An 18,572-nucleotide genomic window follows, 5' to 3' on the forward strand; every position below is an offset into this window, starting at 1 on the left:
GAGTCCAAGTTTAACCTACAAAGTCATTTTGTAATCTTGGGGTTTTTTTAGAAAAGAAGAAGGAACAAGAGACTCAGGTTATCATACTCTGGAACAATCATTTCCATTATCAACATTACCCTGCAGGAGTAAAATACCTGTAGAATCTCTATTCTCTTGTCTTTAAAAAACAATGGGCCAAAATTGTAGCCAAAAGCTTAAATAAAATACCAATTCATGATACTCTCTGTTGTTGATATTTATTTTCAAGAAATAAGCAAATGTTTTTTAGTTATAATAGCTGCTTTGGAGTCAGCAGTAGGATGAGAAAACATGCGGCATCAATACAGCCTTTTTATCTGCCAGTCAACCCCACATATGCAGGATTAGAAGGCAAGAACCTGTGAGGCCAGAACAGCCTCTCTTCTGTGTACCACTTCTCAATCTAATAAACCAATTTTATGCTCTTATCTTTACATAGAAGCATATAGCCCTAAAATAAATTCATTTTTTTACATATCCATCATCTAAAAGTGTACAGCAAGTCAAAATTTTAAAAAGTTTCAAAAGCATGATGGCACACTGCTTCATGAAAAACAAAAGCTTTGTTGACTATGCTTATAAAAAATAGAAACTTCAATGGAGAACAATTTCATTTAAAATTTACAATTTTACATTGCTATATGTCCTTGGAATCCCTTGCACAAGATCCAGCTGAATCTGGATACTTGACATGTATAATCCAAAAGAAATAATGAACAACAGAAAATGGAAATTAATTTCATGTTTTCTAAATTTTTTTAACACTTTTGTGTTAAATTTCAGACATTTTTGAAGTACTAGGATTACGTAAATCTAATAATCTACATCATTACCTTACATTAACCAAAAAAAATACCAACCTTTGCTTAGACTTTTAAATCCAACACAAACTTTATTCAACTTGCCAAGGTATACAGATTTAATTTTGAAAATATCCACCTGCAATATGAAAATAATTAAAATTATATTTTAGTTTAACTTAATAGGGGTTTGGTTTTGAGTATTTATCAGTTTAGCCTAGTGTGTCTGATCATTGTTTTGCACCTTGATAGAAGCAAATTTATCTCATCTATGCCATTTAATTATTTGATTTCATAATGAAATATTATATACTGTAACTTATCTTTTCTTATCCAGTTGATATTATGAGTTATGAGTTTCACAATGCCTCTGTATTTAGTAGGAAGTATTTTTGGAAAAATCAGATACACACATTAGCAATAAAATTCTCATTTCTCATACCTTCATGGACTGAAATAAACAAATCTTAGTGTGTTGAAAGTTACTTTGGTCCAGAACCTAACTTGCAATGAAACTGATAAATACTAGATGTCTAATAATTCTGAAAATCTGGAGCAATTTAATTTTCACTAAAATTCACAATTAATTTAGTGGGAATTAGGTATGCAAATGGGAATTAAGTAAATTATATCTGTAAAGATTTCAACCACTGTGCTTTTGGGATAAGGACGTCTCCTTGAAATCATCTCTACAATAGGCCAGATTTTCTACATACAACAGACTTGAATGATCAGTAGACTTCATGGAGCCTTTCCTTTTTTCTATATCATAAATCTCTATAGATTATTCACCTTCCTGCCTATATATGCTCATCTTCCTCTTTGAACAGTCATCTTCGTAATCTCTGGGAAAGCTCACGGAAGTATGTGCATTGACACTGGGAGCGCACATTGCTTAAAATGCATATTAATTGGCTTTTCTTAAGTGGGCCTGAAAAAATGAGGTTTGGAAGCATACAGTTTATGAATGGATTCATCTAATCTTTTGAGAAACCAGCTGCAAAATTAAATCTCGACAGCTAAGACTTTTATTTCATGTGATTTCATGATTTATTCTGTTGAACACAGAAGCAGTTGTCTTGGGAAGTTGGGTTGAAAATTCAAGTTTGAATATAACAGTTGGGGAGTAGTTTTTGGGTTTGGAAAAAAATAATAAAACCCTTGCATTGTTCCCATAGTGGCACAGTTCCAGAATTTCAATGACTGTGAGAATAATATTGATCAAAAGAATAATTTTGAAAAAACAGCAATAACTAAAACCAGAGCATTCATCATTGGAGTAAAGAGAACTGCAACAGACTGAATATCCAAAGAGTTGCTACTCGAAATCTTTCCTATACGAAGAAGATTAGGGTCTTATAGCCTAGGATATAGAAAAGCCCTTTAGAATTTCAGAGGAAGGATTTAGCAAGTCTGCACAAGCCTGTTCAAAAACTGACACAGAATCTGGATTATACAGAAAAAATCCTTGTGAATTTGCAGATGAGTAGTACTTCCACAGGAATGAGTATTCACAGAAGTCAAGTGCTATTGTTCAGGTTTTTCTCTACAAGTTTTATTCTTGGCAAAAATGTAACACATTCTTATAAAATAAAGAGGTTTTTTTAAAAGGTTGGGACAGTTTGAGATTTTGAAAGAAAGAGGAATCTGTCCCTCTTCCAGCCTGTACTGATACCTTATCCATTGTACCAGGCAGTCTTGCTGTTCTGATTTCTCTGACACTATCCTTAAGACATACTACACAGGACTATTATCTGTTATCATCAAAAAGACTAATCTATACAACTCCCTACATTACTCCTTCAAGCAAAATGAGCGCTACTATCCTGTCATTATTTTCAGATTTAACTTGTGAACTGATCTACCAGTTTGATCAGTTCTTGATGACCATGACATTGGGTATGCATATTCTCTTCCACAATGGAGAAAGAAAATACAGAGGACATAATTACTAAAATCTGGGTTTCCTTTCATACAAAAACCTCGTATCTTCTAGAATCTTCAAGAATAGTAAGAAAAGCAGATAAAATAAACATAGGTATATGTAAAGAATAAATGAAGCATATATCAAGTACATTTCTCTAGCTTTCTGCACCAGAGAAGAAATTACACTAGGCTGGCTGGCAAGAGTGAAATATTCTCTCCCACCCTCCCTAAAAGAAGATTTCCAGGTATTTCATTTACAATTTCCTTAAAACAAAAATACAAAACAAAACAAAAAAAAAAAATCATAGTTGAAATTCTAAACACTAGAATCTAATAAACTATCAGCTAGTCAAGTTCTTCTGATTTGAAAGAGATGCTTCCTTTTGATCTGAAATCTGTTTTAGTTACTTTGTTCTTTTGCCAATAACTACTCAAGGAATTACTCTTCTAGGAAAAGCCATTTAATCTCAAAAAGCAACTGTATGTTTACCAAAAAGCAAGAAGTGAGTGGAAAATTTTGAAAAGTGAAAAAAATAAGAGTCTTCTTGGAACACTGACAGTGTTCAGGAAAGTTAACAAGGTAAGTTCATAGACTACTTTAGATGGAGTGGCTAGAAATTTATCTTACAGAAATATTATTATTTCTAACAAACTGGCATATTTTAATAAAGCAGTGATGTTTCCCCAGCCTTTGAAGTCTGGAATATTAAAACAGAACTCTTAAAGGTCATTTAGTCCAATCCAGAATTAATTTATCACCTTAACTGTTTTACTGTAGCACAACAGTGATGATGCTTGAAAAAAATATGTTAGCTATGGAGACAATCATTATACGGAATATAAAACATTAATATTTTTGATACTCTAGCCATAAAAGATTTTCTGAAAATATAAGTTCTAACAAAAAGACACACAGATTCAGTTACATTTTTCCTCATTATTTTACCTGCCCTCTAGCAAAAATGATCAGGCTGTTTTTTGAGTTAAGCCATCTCTTCCCCGAGTCGCCTTTTTCTCCTAGTATACGAAGATAAACCTCTCCAGTGGCATCTGCCTTCTTCAGGTCTCCTGTGTGCAAATGGATCTCATACTCCACAACTTCAGGAAAAATAGACAAAATAAACCCAAAAAGTCAGCAGGAGAAAACACTTGTCATCTTGCCTGACACCTGCATTATATACCAGTTCTTAGAATTGCAGATTTCACCCTAATCCCATAATGTACCACCAAACAAGGCCTCTTCAGTTCTGGTGACATACACATAACCAAAACACATTCTTGCTGCATAACAGGATTACAGGCTAAAGATTTGCTCTGGTCTGCCACCACTCCCAGAAAATAAGTGCTACTTGTTGCTCTCTGGGGAACAGGATCTCTTGTGTACTGCCCCCTTCCATATAAGAAAAAAACATACATGCATCCTCTTCAGAAAGTCTAATTTTTTCTATTATTTAATGATATTTCTTTTATTTTCCATCCCTCTATTTTTATTTATCACTGGTTAGAGCATAATACTATCACAATGTTTTTAAGTTAAAATATGTTAATACAAAATAAAAATAATAAATTAAAAATTCTTTGAACATCAGCTTTAACACATAAATAGAAAAGCCTCCTGATATTTTGTATCATTCTCCAAAGAACCTGCCATTACTGATATAATAGCCCACAAATACAGGTCAGATAACTGAATTTTGAGTTTAAGGGAAAGTATTCCTGAGTTTCTCAGCTGTGGTCATAGTACAGAGATTAGAAGAGACACATGTCCCCTGTACAAAGCTTCTGCTTCCTTGCCTCTTTTTGTCACACTACATAGGGATGCAGATGAGGCCAGACTGAATTCATCTCAATGAAACTTCATGGAAATCTCCTATGTTCACTTTTTAAATGACCTATTTCAGCCCCTGAGTTTCCTATGGAAACAATTAACAAGGAAACACTTGAACAGAAGCAGGTCACAATCTCAATGCTCACTGTTATTTGCATCATTTTAGCAACAAGGACCCCAGGACAAAATAAGAAGGGTTTTTTGGGGATAGATTTTATTTCCGTTCTGATGTTGTGTGCTCTAATTCAATTATAATAGTAAGTATCATTTGTATAGTGTGTTCATTTGGGCTCATTTTTGTTATGAGCTGGCACTGTCAATTTAGGAATCTAACTTTCGTGGCTATTTTAGGACTGAGATCCTTATGTAGCCAGCAGGGGAAGGCAGGTGCTACAGAAAACACCTCTGATGGGTTCCCACACATTCTAGAGATAAACACTAGAACTCAGGAGTCTAAATTTAGATGGTCTAAATATTTCTCTGCTTCAAACCACAGGCATCATTTCTTCAGACTAAGAATAAAAGCTATGCTCTTGTAGCAACACATGTTTGTAAAACATGACTGTTAAATATTTTTACAAGGACAACACTTTTCTCCACTGTAAAATGCAGAGCCACATTTGGGGCGCAGGTGATGAGCAGTGCACATGTACCAAGCAAGAATGTATCTGAAAACATTTTTATTATCTCTTGAACTTTTTTATCACAAACATGAAGAGTTTGTTTCGTTGTTTTTTGGTTTGTTTTTTTTTAAGAACTGAGCAGCCTTAAAATCCAGTGTTTTACAAGTCCTGAGCTATGTTTGACTGCCAAAAATTATCAGCCCTTTCTCCCACAGCCTTCATCACTGTAGCGGTAGAACACAGAAAACATCTAGACTATGTGACATTTACATGCTGGAGAAACTCCCAGCCTCACTCTGCCTCCTGCCCCTCCCTGGAACTTGGCTGGCTTTACAATATCTGCTTTCCCAGGCAATTCTGGTGTGCAAAGGAGGGGAGTGGTGCTTTAGACAGACATGAAATCAAGAAGAAACAAAGCACTTTCAGTTTCACAGCTGACAGTACAAGCTAGAGAGCACAGAAATGCATATTATTCAAGTCTGAAACATATATTTCAGTCTACTGTACATCACAGGATACATGAATATCTGAGTATACATCCTGGAAATGTCTGATATTCTCAGGATATTTTTCTTCTTCAATCAAATTTTTTCCAAAATAGAAATTTTTAAGCAAACTGTACATTCTTTAAAAACATTGTAATTATGAGAAAGTTCTAGTAGGTTTAAGAATGATTCAATGAACCCAGAAGCTGAAGCTGTCATTTAGTTTTATGCGTAGGTGATAGGAAAACAGGGAGGGGAAAAAATGTTCTGAGGATATTTATTTTAAGCTTTTCTTACAGCTCTTTTCACAGGTTGGTGCTATTCATGTTGAGTGTTATAATCAAAAGGTCTGAATTCAAATATTGTGACATCTTGTATAGCTATTTCTTTCTATCTCTAAAACAAAAAGGTCCCATAACAGGATTAACAATTTAAAAGAGTAGGTTGTAGACTGTAACACTAATATTTAAATTGATTCATTAAATAATAAGGGCTGCATAAGTCTGACAGTAAAACTCTGCTAGTTTCAATAAACTTCTGAAATATATTTATTTGTCTTTACCTTTTATTTCATAAGAATTATGTCTGAGAAAATCTGCTTAAATGTAGTTTTATTTCACTGCAGCAATATTTGCTTCAGGGACTCCACCTGGGACTATTATTTTTTAAATAATTTAAACTAAGGACTGGGAAAATTCTTGTAATTGATGGTATCACTCATATTTGATAATAAGAAGTAAACCAAGAGTTTTCCAAGCCTGGGGCCCTAACATATCTTATTCCTTTCTTCAAGGGAGTTAAATATGTGCTGCCAGGTAAAAGACAAAATAGCTGAATTAAAGACAGCACAGCTACACAGACTTGATCTTTCTAGAGTTCCAGATGGTTGAAAATACATGAGCTGTCCAGGTGACACTTTAGTTAGTATTTAGCCAATGGCATTTTGCTTTTAGGGGAATTAGGATATGAAGTTTCTCTGTTGTTGATTCAGAGTCCTTCCTCATCTGTGTAACTGGGCCATGTGAGAGGATGTGTTGAAATCAAAAAGCTACTTGTATGAATAAGATCAAAATATTTTAGTCCATGTGTCTGGCCATTTCTGTGGGGGTAGATGAGCAAGCACAGTGCTCACATTTTTACTGCTTTTGTCCATTAATATTTGAATCATTAATACACAGACCCATGAGCTTAGCTTAGAAATGTATGTAGTGTTTCTGCTGAGTCAGTACTTTCAGCTGGATCTGATGAATCTATTGATGCATAATTTAAAGCCCAATGCAATCATAGCAAATATTTACTATTAATTTTCCACTATTTAAGTGAACTAAAAGTATACAAAGTAGCCCCTATGAAAGGAGTCATAACAGAAAGGGGATGCTGGGAAATATGGTAAAAGTTTTTACGCTGAGTTTGGGAGCATTGTGTTCTGTATGAACAGCATACCCCAACAACAAAAATCTACTAAGACAAGGTGTTCTGTTCAAGCTTGTCATTCTTTGGCTCTTCCCAATCCTATTTATAAAATTTCTCTTCCAGATGTAAGACAACATATTGCAACTGAAAGCAATCATCTGATGTTCATTTAAAAAGAAAAAAACAACATAAATTAAAGATAGGAGAGTAAATGCATATTGGTTTTTTATTATTATATTGCATTAATTTCTTATGTGTGTGTCTTTGAATAAAATGAAAATAAAACAAAGAAGACATTTTAGACTGAAGTAGTATTTGGACCACAAAGAATAAAAGTGATATTAACACTTCCAGTTGTAAATCATGGGACCCCACAAAATGGTTTGTGAGAAACTTTCTAGGCTGGTAGATACTCCTATCTGAAGATTCATTTTTGAAAGAGAGCATATATATATATATATTTTCCTTGAAATTTTCCAAGAAAAACACCCTAAATTTCTAATATACCTCAATAATTAATTATTTTACATATCAGAATAATGCTTTCAGACAGTATCTCCATTTGGCTCTTAGCACTATAGAGGCTTTGAGAGGTGTATCCTAGAATTTTAACTTTTTTAAATTTTTGGACATTTTATATGCAGTAAAAAATTTATCAAGTTTGAATTCAGAAAATAATTGTTCATATTTACAGTCCTTCTCATTTTTTCTTAAATAAATTAGGGAAATAGGGCCTTTTAATAAGGTATAGAATTACTATATTCATAATTGTAAATCCAGCACATATTACATCGAACACTCAATGTTTTTTGAATCTGATGGATCAAAAGTCTAAAATGGTAAGATTTTTCAGTACATGAATACAAGGTGACAATTTTTTTTAAATTATGCAAACCCACACAAAACCAGAAATTTAAAGGGTCTTTACTGCTTCTTTCAAGTTTCAGCTTTAAGTTAGATGAAAGATTTAGGAAACTCTCTTTAGAGAATGGTCTGCAAAAGTCCATGTGGTCTATTTTATTTCTTTTTCTGGGCTGCCTCCATCTTTTTCTATTAATTTCCATTTAAGTAGGGCACTCTTTGTTCTATAGCCTCTAGCAATAAACCTCTTAACTGGCACTAAAAGCCTCAATATATGATCTTTACTTTCTCAATCAATCCTTTTTATTCTAATGAGCTGAATAAATGGAAAGCTTGTCCTTAAGTAGTAGTGATCAGGTTATCAGTACACAATTGGTTGTTCCAGGGGAAGTGGTTGGGGGTGGTTGGCAGAAATCACTTAATTATCTCTCTGGCATCATATCGTTCACATGTGTTATTAACAGCAGAGAAACATGCAACTTGATGTGTATTTTTGTAGAGTATCACTTGCTGTGCTAGGAATTTCTCACTGACATCAATAAAACACTAGTGTAATTGAAATTCTTAAATATATCTTTGCTGGCTAATATCTCTTGGCTGGTAGACTTTAAAAAGTCTACCTTTGTTGTGTAGGGGGTCTGCAATTTTTTTCTTCTTTACTTTGTTTCTAGATTACATACATTTCTTTGTGAATAGGAAGAGACAAATAGTATCATACAGTAGATAATATTTTGTACTCATCTTCAGCTGACATAGCATTAATTTGAAGAGACAATAAATAATCAAGAGTTAAAACTGGAATATCATCTAATGTGAAAGAAACCAAATACTGTGTTTGGTCACCAGTTAGAGCATCTCTCATAATCCTCATACCAATGATTTCTCTTTTGTGGTAAATGCATGTACAAAACCATCACATTACTTAATATCAAATTCTTATGGAAATCTTCACACAGTATTTTTAGCCCAAAAGAGATGTATTGGTATTCCAGAGACAGATCCTGACCCAGTAACAAAAAAGGACATATCTTACCAGGCAAAGGCTCCTGATCTGCATAGAGAGCTGGCAGCTCCACACATTTGTCTTCCTTAGGGTTGAACCAGCAGTCAAAAGCTAAATACATCTCTTCCTTTGTGCCTGTGTGCTTCATATGCAGTGACTCTAAGTGCCATGGCTGTTTTAGCTCACTGTGTGGGCCAGTTACTTGAACTTTGTATATTGAGCCAATATCTGCCAGTTCATCCTGTGTGAGGAGAAAGACGAGATGAATGGATCTCATTTCAATTGTGACAGAACAAACATAGTTGGCAGCTGTATGCAACAGTTGAACAAACTTCAGTAGTTAAAAAATTGGAGCAGATTTATAACTAGTACTATTTTCTAATAAACTTTACTAATTTCTGATCAACATTACTAATTTCTAATCCATAAAAAATTGATTTAAAAACATGAATGAGGAGAGGGAATGCTTGAGGTTTGATATTAAGGAACAAGGAATGGCAGTCACTGCTGAAATTTATACACAGAAGAAGGCACAATGTTCATATATATATATTACACAAATTCAGTAGATTGTTTTCAGGCACAGAAGATTTAGCCAATTTTTAAAACTTTGGACACTGTTAGAAATATTTCTTACAACAATAAAAGTGATGCAATTAATCATAAATTTGAAAGAAAGCTAATCCAGTTTTGAGGAAACATCCAAGAGATCTTTCATCCTCACTCTAGATCATAGAAGACGTACATTAAAATCTTGCATTCATACTTGAGAGAAAAAACCTATCTACTTCTACTGGGGATAATGCACCATCTCTAGGACATACCATTGCTTGAATAGGTGAAAGCAGAGGAGGCCTTAGATATTATACTTAGTGGTTTAAAAGAAATTTTTTTTCACTGTAAGTTAAAAAAAAGAGAGAAAAGAGATGTGTTTTCCTATTCAATACTTCTTGGAATTTTCCCCTGCTTTTTCATTTTAAATATCCTCAGATGGTACAAGTCCATGTGACCTGACTTCAGCCTTTCCTCTGACAGGGACACTTCCATCTTCACACCAGAGGTTCTTGGAAATAACTCAGAAAAGCACTCTGAGTACTCCTCATTTTGGATCATGTTTGTGGTTAGTCTACCTGCTTAGTTCCTCTTTCACTAAAGAAAAGAGGAGCATCAAAATACAACAAATTATTTCTTTAGCTTAATCATAAAATTCAATTCATTAAGAGGAAAAAGTAAGAGACAATAAATACCAGGGGGGAAAAGGGAAACTATACTAGAAAAACCAGTTCAGATAAACTGATGGCAGGAATGAATAAATTACATGAGAGAGAAGAGAAAAATTAACCTTCTGTGCATTTTATCTCATTTATGATTCTTCCTTCTCTATCCTCAGCCCCAAAAGCTCTACAGTATCCCATGGCATATTGTATGCTTACAAATTGCTGATTTTTGTGGGATCAACAAAGCCTGTAAATCAGTACCTGCCGCGTGCTATACACTGCAATGCGCACCAAGGGACCAATTCGCTCACTTAAACATTCTCAGTATGAGACACTAGGAGAATTTGCTCATTCAGAAACCGTTGTTCATGTGTTGCTACCTACAAACAAAAATTATGATCTGTGCCCAACTACACAGAGGACTTAAAAATCAATTTGCTAGTTTAGTTTAAAGAAACAATTTATCTCAGAATTAAGTGGATTATTGGCTACATGATTCGTAGGCTTTTCTTGCAACAGAAAAAAGGTTGAAGTACTTTGATCTGAATTGCTTTTCCTATGACTTGAAGTGGCAACTTTTTGCGACTCAGGTTGCCGTAGAAGATAAAAGAAAGGCGTATTGGATCCTCTTCAGCACTCAAGTCAGATCCACTGATATCCATTATCCAGAAACCTGATGACTTCATGTTGATTTCAGGTAGTTTAGGACTAAGAGTCGACCTTCTACCTTTAAAAATCATAAAAAAAAAAGGAAAGATGACAGCATGAGAGAATGATATAATCTAGCAGGACCACAGCCTTTACAGTACACAAATAAAGCTCTTTTTGCAGGTTATGTTGTATCTATAGCAACTGCTCACTAAGAATAACACATCAATATCTTTATTATCTTTTTGGTGAAGAATTTAGCAGCTTAATGTTCTTTCTGTGTTTAAATTTTAATTTCAATGGTATTTTTGATGCCAATGTCATGTTTGGAAGTAATTGCTAAGAGAATATTTAGTCACCTTTTAGAAGTCTAAGTAATGTTCTTTTAAAAGCAATCAGCGTTACTAAAGTAAATTATCATTTAAGAGCATGTAGCCATATGTAGCATGTAGGCACCTAATGCAAAATGAACAAATTCTAATGAAGTTTTCTTGTCACCAGATGTTACCTAGCAAAATAATAGGTGTTGTAATAGTGTGAGACTGACAGGTAACCTATAACAAACACACAAAGTTGTTTGCCAGATGCTCAGAAGATCAGTATCACTAACTCCCTCTCTTTTTTTTTTTTTTTTCATTAATTGTTATTCTTTATTTTAGTTCTGTTTTAACCAGTCTAGGTAAAGTGAAAATTATTCCATGAAGAGGAACAGCTCAGGAAAATTTACTTTCTACAACTTAAAAAAACCACACAACTGAATCAAGGATATCTTATGTTTTACTTCCTCTGAACAAAGTTCAGTAGTTCATTTCCTTTGCATTTAATTCTTTTCACAGGATTCAAGAAACCTTTTGCTACTTCTGAATGACTAGAGGTCCTGCTGTAAGTGTTCTTTTGCCAAGTACATCCAGGTTTAGATTTGTGCAAATCATGGAATAGAAGTAGGTGTGAAATGAGCAGAAACGAGCATACCAGAACTGCTGCTTTGTGCTGCGGAATATTCTCACAGGTAACGATTAGGCTCATTTCACTGAAGTAATTTTTCTTTAGATTTCAAATGAGATTCTAGGCCAAAAAATAGTGCATAAAATTTAAGCTATTTATCCCCATGAGGTGCACATCCTAAGCTTGGTTATTTATCTCTCATTTAAATATGCTGTGTTTAATTTGGAAGACAGGTGTTCCATATGCAACACATTGACAAGACAGAATTATACTAACTTTGACCTTACCAGATGTGCTATAACACTAAGATCAAACTGAAAAATTACATTTTCAATAAAAGAAGGATACTATAGACATCTAAATGAACTGTAGTCAAATATATGCATATAAAAATGGGCAGGTCAGTTCTGCAGAACTTACCAACTGTTACAATCTCACAAACAGTCTCACACAAACCCAGATGAGTGTCAAGCCAATTCCATAGTGGAAAGACCCATTCTTGGTCTGAATCTTGTGATTCCTTGACTGTTACCATTTTGAGGTACATCCCTGCTCCATAGCCTTCTCCATCATGCCCTATGACCACTTTTTGCAAATGACTCAGAGAAACAGCTTCCACCAAAAATGAATCCACCTGCAAAACAGGGAAATACAGAATTTTTACTTGAAACTTCATGGAAAATATAGGCTTGAATTAATCTGAGAATTCAAAATTTTTAAAGTCTGATTCCTTATGAAGTTTAACATGGCATCTCCCTGCTGAATCTAAGAAAGCACACACTGATTAGAATTAACATTTAATCCTATATTCATCATTAATTATGCACTGTAATTTCATTTGATCTTTGGTCAATATGAATCACTGCATCAATTATTTCATATTACATTTAATGTAATATGCTTACAAATTATACCTCAACTTTCTGACAGTCAGTTATTATAAGATTTTGGTTCTAATGAAATTTCTATATTTTAGATATCACATTTCTAAAGCTTATCATACAAGTCTAGATACAGATATTAATAGTTCTAAACAAAAGTTAGAAATCTGAAGAGTGTTTTTACTCCAAGATAGCTTTATAATTCTTCTCCAGTAGTCAGAAAATCTGACTTTTTACTTTCCCTACAGAATGAAAATAATTGTGGAGCAAATTGAGAAGAGCAATGGAGGAAGTTAAAAGGAAAGTGAAGGGTAAAAGATGAGAGATGGGAAGGGAAGCAGAATGGAGAAGGCAGAGATAGACATGAGAGAAGCACAAGTAACAATAGATGAGAAAAGAGACCAGAAAGACAAGATAAGTAAAAATGTGTAATGCAAAGAAAGAAATTGTATGTCCCACTAAATTTCTGTAAGAAAGCCAGATGTTCTGTATAGGGCCCAACCAGGGGCCAGATGGACCTCACAGTAACTGCTGAAGATTAGAAAGTTATGAAAAACTGGAGTTTGAACAGCAAAGTCTAGGAATATAATTAACACCATAATAAAAATGAAATAATTCAGTAGTAGGCACTAACTAAACTGGATGTCAAAACAAGTAAAAAACCAAGATATTAGCAAGCTCATCTCTAAAAGAATACAGTAGTTGTCAAAGTCCTATGTGTTTTTCCTATTACTTTTTAAATAAAATATTGGAGAAACAAATTTTCTGCTACTGATAGTGAAAGTACTTAGATATAACAGAAAGATCTTATTTTTTTCTAGTAATAGTCAGAACCCAACAGCAGATTGGGAGCAGAAATCATTAATTTAATTAATTAAGATATTTTAGGAAATAAATCCATGTATGAACATAAATTAAAAGAATTACATTATAGTGCTGTCTTCCTTATATAGGCATAGTTCTGAGAAGTACACAGAAATGAAATTTAGAAATTGTCTCAGTTCATTACTGATTCCAATTTTACTCTAACCAGTGCTGTGGCAGTTATCTAATAAAATTATTTCACAGAAATCTAAGCCTCTCCTTGACAATGGACACTTTCAAACATCCTTGTTCAGTGAGTGAATGTCTAATTCACAAGAGAAGAATTTTATTTATAGAGATTATTTAGAAACACTGGGTTTATTTGCATTCTTTTTCTAAGTGGATTTTTTTTGTCTAAACTTGCTGATATTGAGTTGGTGTTTCAAAGTGGGATTTCAGAAACATCATAGACTGCAAAAGTCTTGTGGAAATTTCTCTAATTTTTCACTAATTGTTCAATTTTTTACTCCCTGTTCTGTCCTAAATTTTGAAGAGAAGTCAGAAGCATGATCACAGAGGTTCTCCCCACTAATCTGCTTTCTATTGCTCATGTGGAGTCTTTATTGCCATATGGATGTGTTCTTCTATAGGAAATAAATAACACTGGAATTGGTCTATTGTGAATATCTGGAAGATAAATTCTGTGAATGTTTCCAAATTCTTGCATATCTAGCCAGATGTATCCAAGCAGGCATTAAGTAACACTTAATGCAGTGCTAACCCCTGTACATGTAAGACTGAGGTATGGAGCCATTACCTTATTTCTCTGAAATTTTCTTCCTTTTGTTAGAGATGTATGAAGTTTCCTCACACCTGTGTCTCCTCTTTTGCCATAGAGAGTGATATAAACGTTTGCAAAAGTCCCTGCTCCCCAGCGGTCACCAATATGCACAGAAACAACATACTTATAGACTGTACAAAAAAAAAAAAAAAAAAAAAATTAAAGCTGATTAAATACAAGCTATACTTACAAATAAAGCAGCAACACAGAATATTTAGTAAGACTATAGATTTTTGTTTTATTTCTGCAGCTGCAAAATAATCTGCTTCATAGTGAATTAAATAATCTGATCTCTTTGTGCTAAACTCAATGAAGACTTTCCACTCACTTTCTTTGAAATTTGAAGGAAATTGGACAGTTTAGACTTATGAATGTAGGCAAATTCTGCCTGATTCTGTTTTATTGTGCAAGATCTACAAAATAAGAATTCATTTGAGTTAGTTCAGGAGCTAAACTAAAAACTAATTAAAAACTGAATTATCTTTGAAATAGATAATTAGCACAGGTCAAAGAATAAGGTTATGCAAATTTAAATAAGAAACAGTTGCAACATAGCATCTGGATGCATGACATGACATACAAGTATAAAAAATTACAAAATGTACTTATTAACTTAAAGAATGAAACTATAAAGTCTTTGCCTTTATATTGGTTCTGTATGAATGCATTTTTACAGTCAGATCAGATTTTCTTCTGAAGAAGATCATTTAATTGCATATATATTCAGGCTCATACAAAAATATAACCAAAATTTTTCAAATGTCATTTTTAATGTACAGTTCTGCGGAGTTAACATTTAACTAATGTAACACTATACTTTCTTTTAAGGTCATTAATAGAGTTGGGTATTCAGGAATCTGAACTTCTGGAACTTTAGTTTAGCAAAGCAGTCATGTCTCTAATTACTTTTATCTCATCTGTAACTGCTAAATTTTCTGAACAAATGTAAGTCTTCACATTCCAAGGGCATCTCTGAGACCTCTCAGCATGGCAAAAAAAAGTAGTCCTTAGGAAAAAAAGGCTTATTTCTGTGAAATAAGCCTTACTTCTGATACTTATATCAGCAAGTGAAGGTATTGTAAACTATGTAATTCAATAGTAACTCTAGAACAAATAATTTCTATGGCTTTGAACTGTTTGTTTCCCTAAAACATCCAATTGTATTGTTCAGTTTTTCTCATTTAAAATCATGCAGAAGACTTGGCAACTGTAAAATTCAATATGCAATTTAACTGGAAAATTAAAATATCATTTTCAACATTCTTTCAGTGCATATGTGAAGACAGGTGCAACAGAGCCACTAAAGGCATCAAATCCAGAAAAAGCACTATATTATATCTGTGGCACTGATATATTTTCAAACAGTTAATTTACAGTGCTTATGTCTTCTTGGTGTTTTTACCTGGTAAAGTTTTCTGGTCTTCAGTGACTGTGGGGAATTCTTTTACCAGCTCCTTATTCCCTCTCTTAAGAGAGAGCCAGCAGTTACACTCAAAGTTCAGTTCTTGTTTCGTATCCAACTCTTGTAAATGAAAAGACTTCAGATGCCAGCCCTGAAAGCCTGGCACATCATCACAGCTGACTCGAATCTTGTATACATCTCCCAGATCTCCAGTCTCAACCTGCACCAAATAGCATGAGGAAGAGGGTACTGTCAAGGCTGATTCACTTAGAAAGATTTTCTCCAATCCCAGTGTAGGATTTCTAAACTTAATGGTAAATAATGTAAAAGTTTGAGGCTGGTATAAGTGTGATGATAGAATCAATAATTTTTATTTCATGGTATAATCATGGGTGAGATTATCTCCTTTATTAGTATTGCGAGCATGATACTCTGTAAGCATATGTACTGTAAGCATGATAACTTTGGAGTGAGTCACAGCTAAAATTAGTAAGATCTGTGCATTTAGGTTATTTAGACAAAAGGTAACAGAGAAAGTTGTGACCCTACTAGATAAAGAGAACATTCATTTACGATTAAAGATTCTAATATCAGCAGCCAAGTGAGGTATTAATTTAAAGATGATTACTATGAGCCTGGAATCACAAAATTATTTAGGTTGGAAAAAATCTTTAAGATAATCAAGTCCAACCGTTAACACAGCACTGCCAAATCCACCAGTAAAACATGTCCCTGAGTGCTACATCAGCATGTTTGTGAATACCCCCAGGATGGTTTTTCAACCACTGCCCTTGTCAGCCTGTCCCAGTGCTTGACAACCCTACTGGTGAAGAAGTTTTACTAAATTCTCTTTTGCTAAATGGTTTTGACTAGAACATAAAACTACTTTACAACCAATTCTTCATTAAAGGAAAGGTATATTTCTGAATAAAAATAAATATGTTACAGAAATAATTGTGTAGAACACAGCCCTGTTCCCATACTACATGTGAAAATTCAATAACTGGTTGCTGATTGTGAGTAATGATTTGCATGACATTAACCACTGCATGGTAAGTCTCCTGAACAATGGGAAGTAATGTGGCAGCCATGTAATGGGTAGCTACAAGAAAGACAGGATGGGAAGTGATTTTGAGTGAAACAACTGAGAACTAGCAATTTTTAAAGGCAACATTTTTTTTTTATTAAGTATCAAAATACTTAATAAAAAAAAATATTGCCAGTGGCTTTGTTCTTCTCCCACATTGATGCTTTTTTTTCCCCCACCTCAGTCAAAATATAAGATTTGGTGACTTTCCAGGGAATAAATCCTTTGTGCACCCTATAGCATCACAATAATAAACTGAAATTAGCCTTACACCATCATGCCTTGGCTCTGACAGCACCGCCAGCAGATTGGCTCCTAAGACAGAGCACAGACCTAACAGATCAATTTATTTTGCTTCTCAGCAGAGCTCTGAACGTGACAGCCCTTCACTGCTGACCTCTCTTGCTTAAAGCTAGTTCATGTGTATTTGCACAGTGAACACAAGCATGTAGTGAAGTACCAGCTACCTAATTCTAATTAGAGAGGTATTAAAAAAATGTGCTTTGTCATTTTGGAAGAGTTGGACATCATTTTTAGTAACTGTTATGCACATAAGAAATAGTAAAATATCAGAGTATGAAGAGGAATAATTAATTGAAAATAAAACTCCCTGCCCAAACTGTTTTACAGGAATTTTATGATGGGTTTATGATGCAGAATTTACGAAAAGAGGCCTTTAGTAGGAAGGAATTGCATTTGATGGATTAAAAGATCCCTTCCAGTCTGAATTTCTTGAGGTATTATAAGTGGTTGCCATGCCACTCCTACACAATTTCATGACTCAGGGCATTGTTCAAGGAGCAGAGAAGAGTTCCTTTCCATTGCCCATATAACAGCCCTGGGCTGCTCGGAGCCTCTCAGCTCCTGAACTGTAACTCCACAGTACACAAAAAGGCCACACAGCAGTAGTTATACTGAAGAAAAGAGGGCACCAGACTTGTCCTCTCTCTAAGCCTAGCCTGCCCTGCCTGTCTCTGTGCCATCGTGCTTACAGAGATCAAAGCTGTCCCTGACTGGGTCTCCAGTCCTGCACTGTGAAAAGGGAAATAAGTGGGCAGAGTTTCGCATCAAGATTTTTCATTCATGCTGTGTATGTTGCAAAGGATATCATTAGCTATGTATCATTAGCTGAGGTGGACTAAGTGGATTAATTCCTTGCAAAATATGCATTCCACCTAATTAAACTTAACAGGAATTATTTGGGTTCATTGAGAGGAGAGTACACAGGTTCTTCACCCATCTAAACTACAGTTCTTTCACAGACAACAAAGTAATTGTTTCTTCTCTTTCAGAACCAGACTACTGACTTTTAAAATTATTTCCTGCACATTTTTTTCTCATGCATGGATCTCATAACTGTATCGCACAGCTACTCTAAATGCTGTGAACAACTTATTCCATAAAGCTCTCTATTTGGGAGTTGCAAAAGTACAGAACTTGGTTATTTTTATGTGACAAGACAAGATGTAATTCATATTTTACTTTGTCTTCTGCTACCCTAATTTGCAATTCACTAGGATTCTAAATTGTCATAAATACATGTGCTATAATCCTTGAAGGAAATGCACAGAGGAGATTTATAGGAAAATAATCCCAAAATACAGGATAGACTATTTAAAAGCCACAATTGTCCATTTTGTTTCTAGAATCACAATTTCAATTAATTCCCTGACTGCCACGGAACTAGCAAGTACTAATAATCATACTGTTTATGATCCGTGGAATTAAACACCAGCTATTTTCAAATGAGGGTATTAGATAGTTCCCCATTTTCCATGGATTTGTTT

At 34.2% G+C, this 18,572-nt stretch overlaps 1 protein-coding gene across 1 annotated transcript in view; it reads right to left on the minus strand.

Annotated features, from left to right (window-relative positions):
• The window catches only part of RP1 (RP1 axonemal microtubule associated), a 161,373-nt gene that overhangs the window by 53,174 nt on the left and 89,627 nt on the right, over positions 1-18,572 (minus strand). The window contains exons 31-37 of the mRNA XM_077784119.1: positions 15,699-15,918; positions 14,273-14,427; positions 12,191-12,404; positions 10,714-10,904; positions 8,991-9,201; positions 3,694-3,845; positions 882-960 (exon numbers count right to left, since the gene is read on the minus strand). Coding sequence (XP_077640245.1) covers positions 882-960; positions 3,694-3,845; positions 8,991-9,201; positions 10,714-10,904; positions 12,191-12,404; positions 14,273-14,427; positions 15,699-15,918 — 1,222 coding nt within the window. The remainder of the gene's footprint in view (positions 1-881; positions 961-3,693; positions 3,846-8,990; positions 9,202-10,713; positions 10,905-12,190; positions 12,405-14,272; positions 14,428-15,698; positions 15,919-18,572) is intronic.

The sequence above is a fragment of the Lonchura striata genome, chromosome 1 (genome assembly GCF_046129695.1).
Source record: "Lonchura striata isolate bLonStr1 chromosome 1, bLonStr1.mat, whole genome shotgun sequence".
NCBI lineage: Eukaryota > Metazoa > Chordata > Aves > Passeriformes > Estrildidae > Lonchura > Lonchura striata.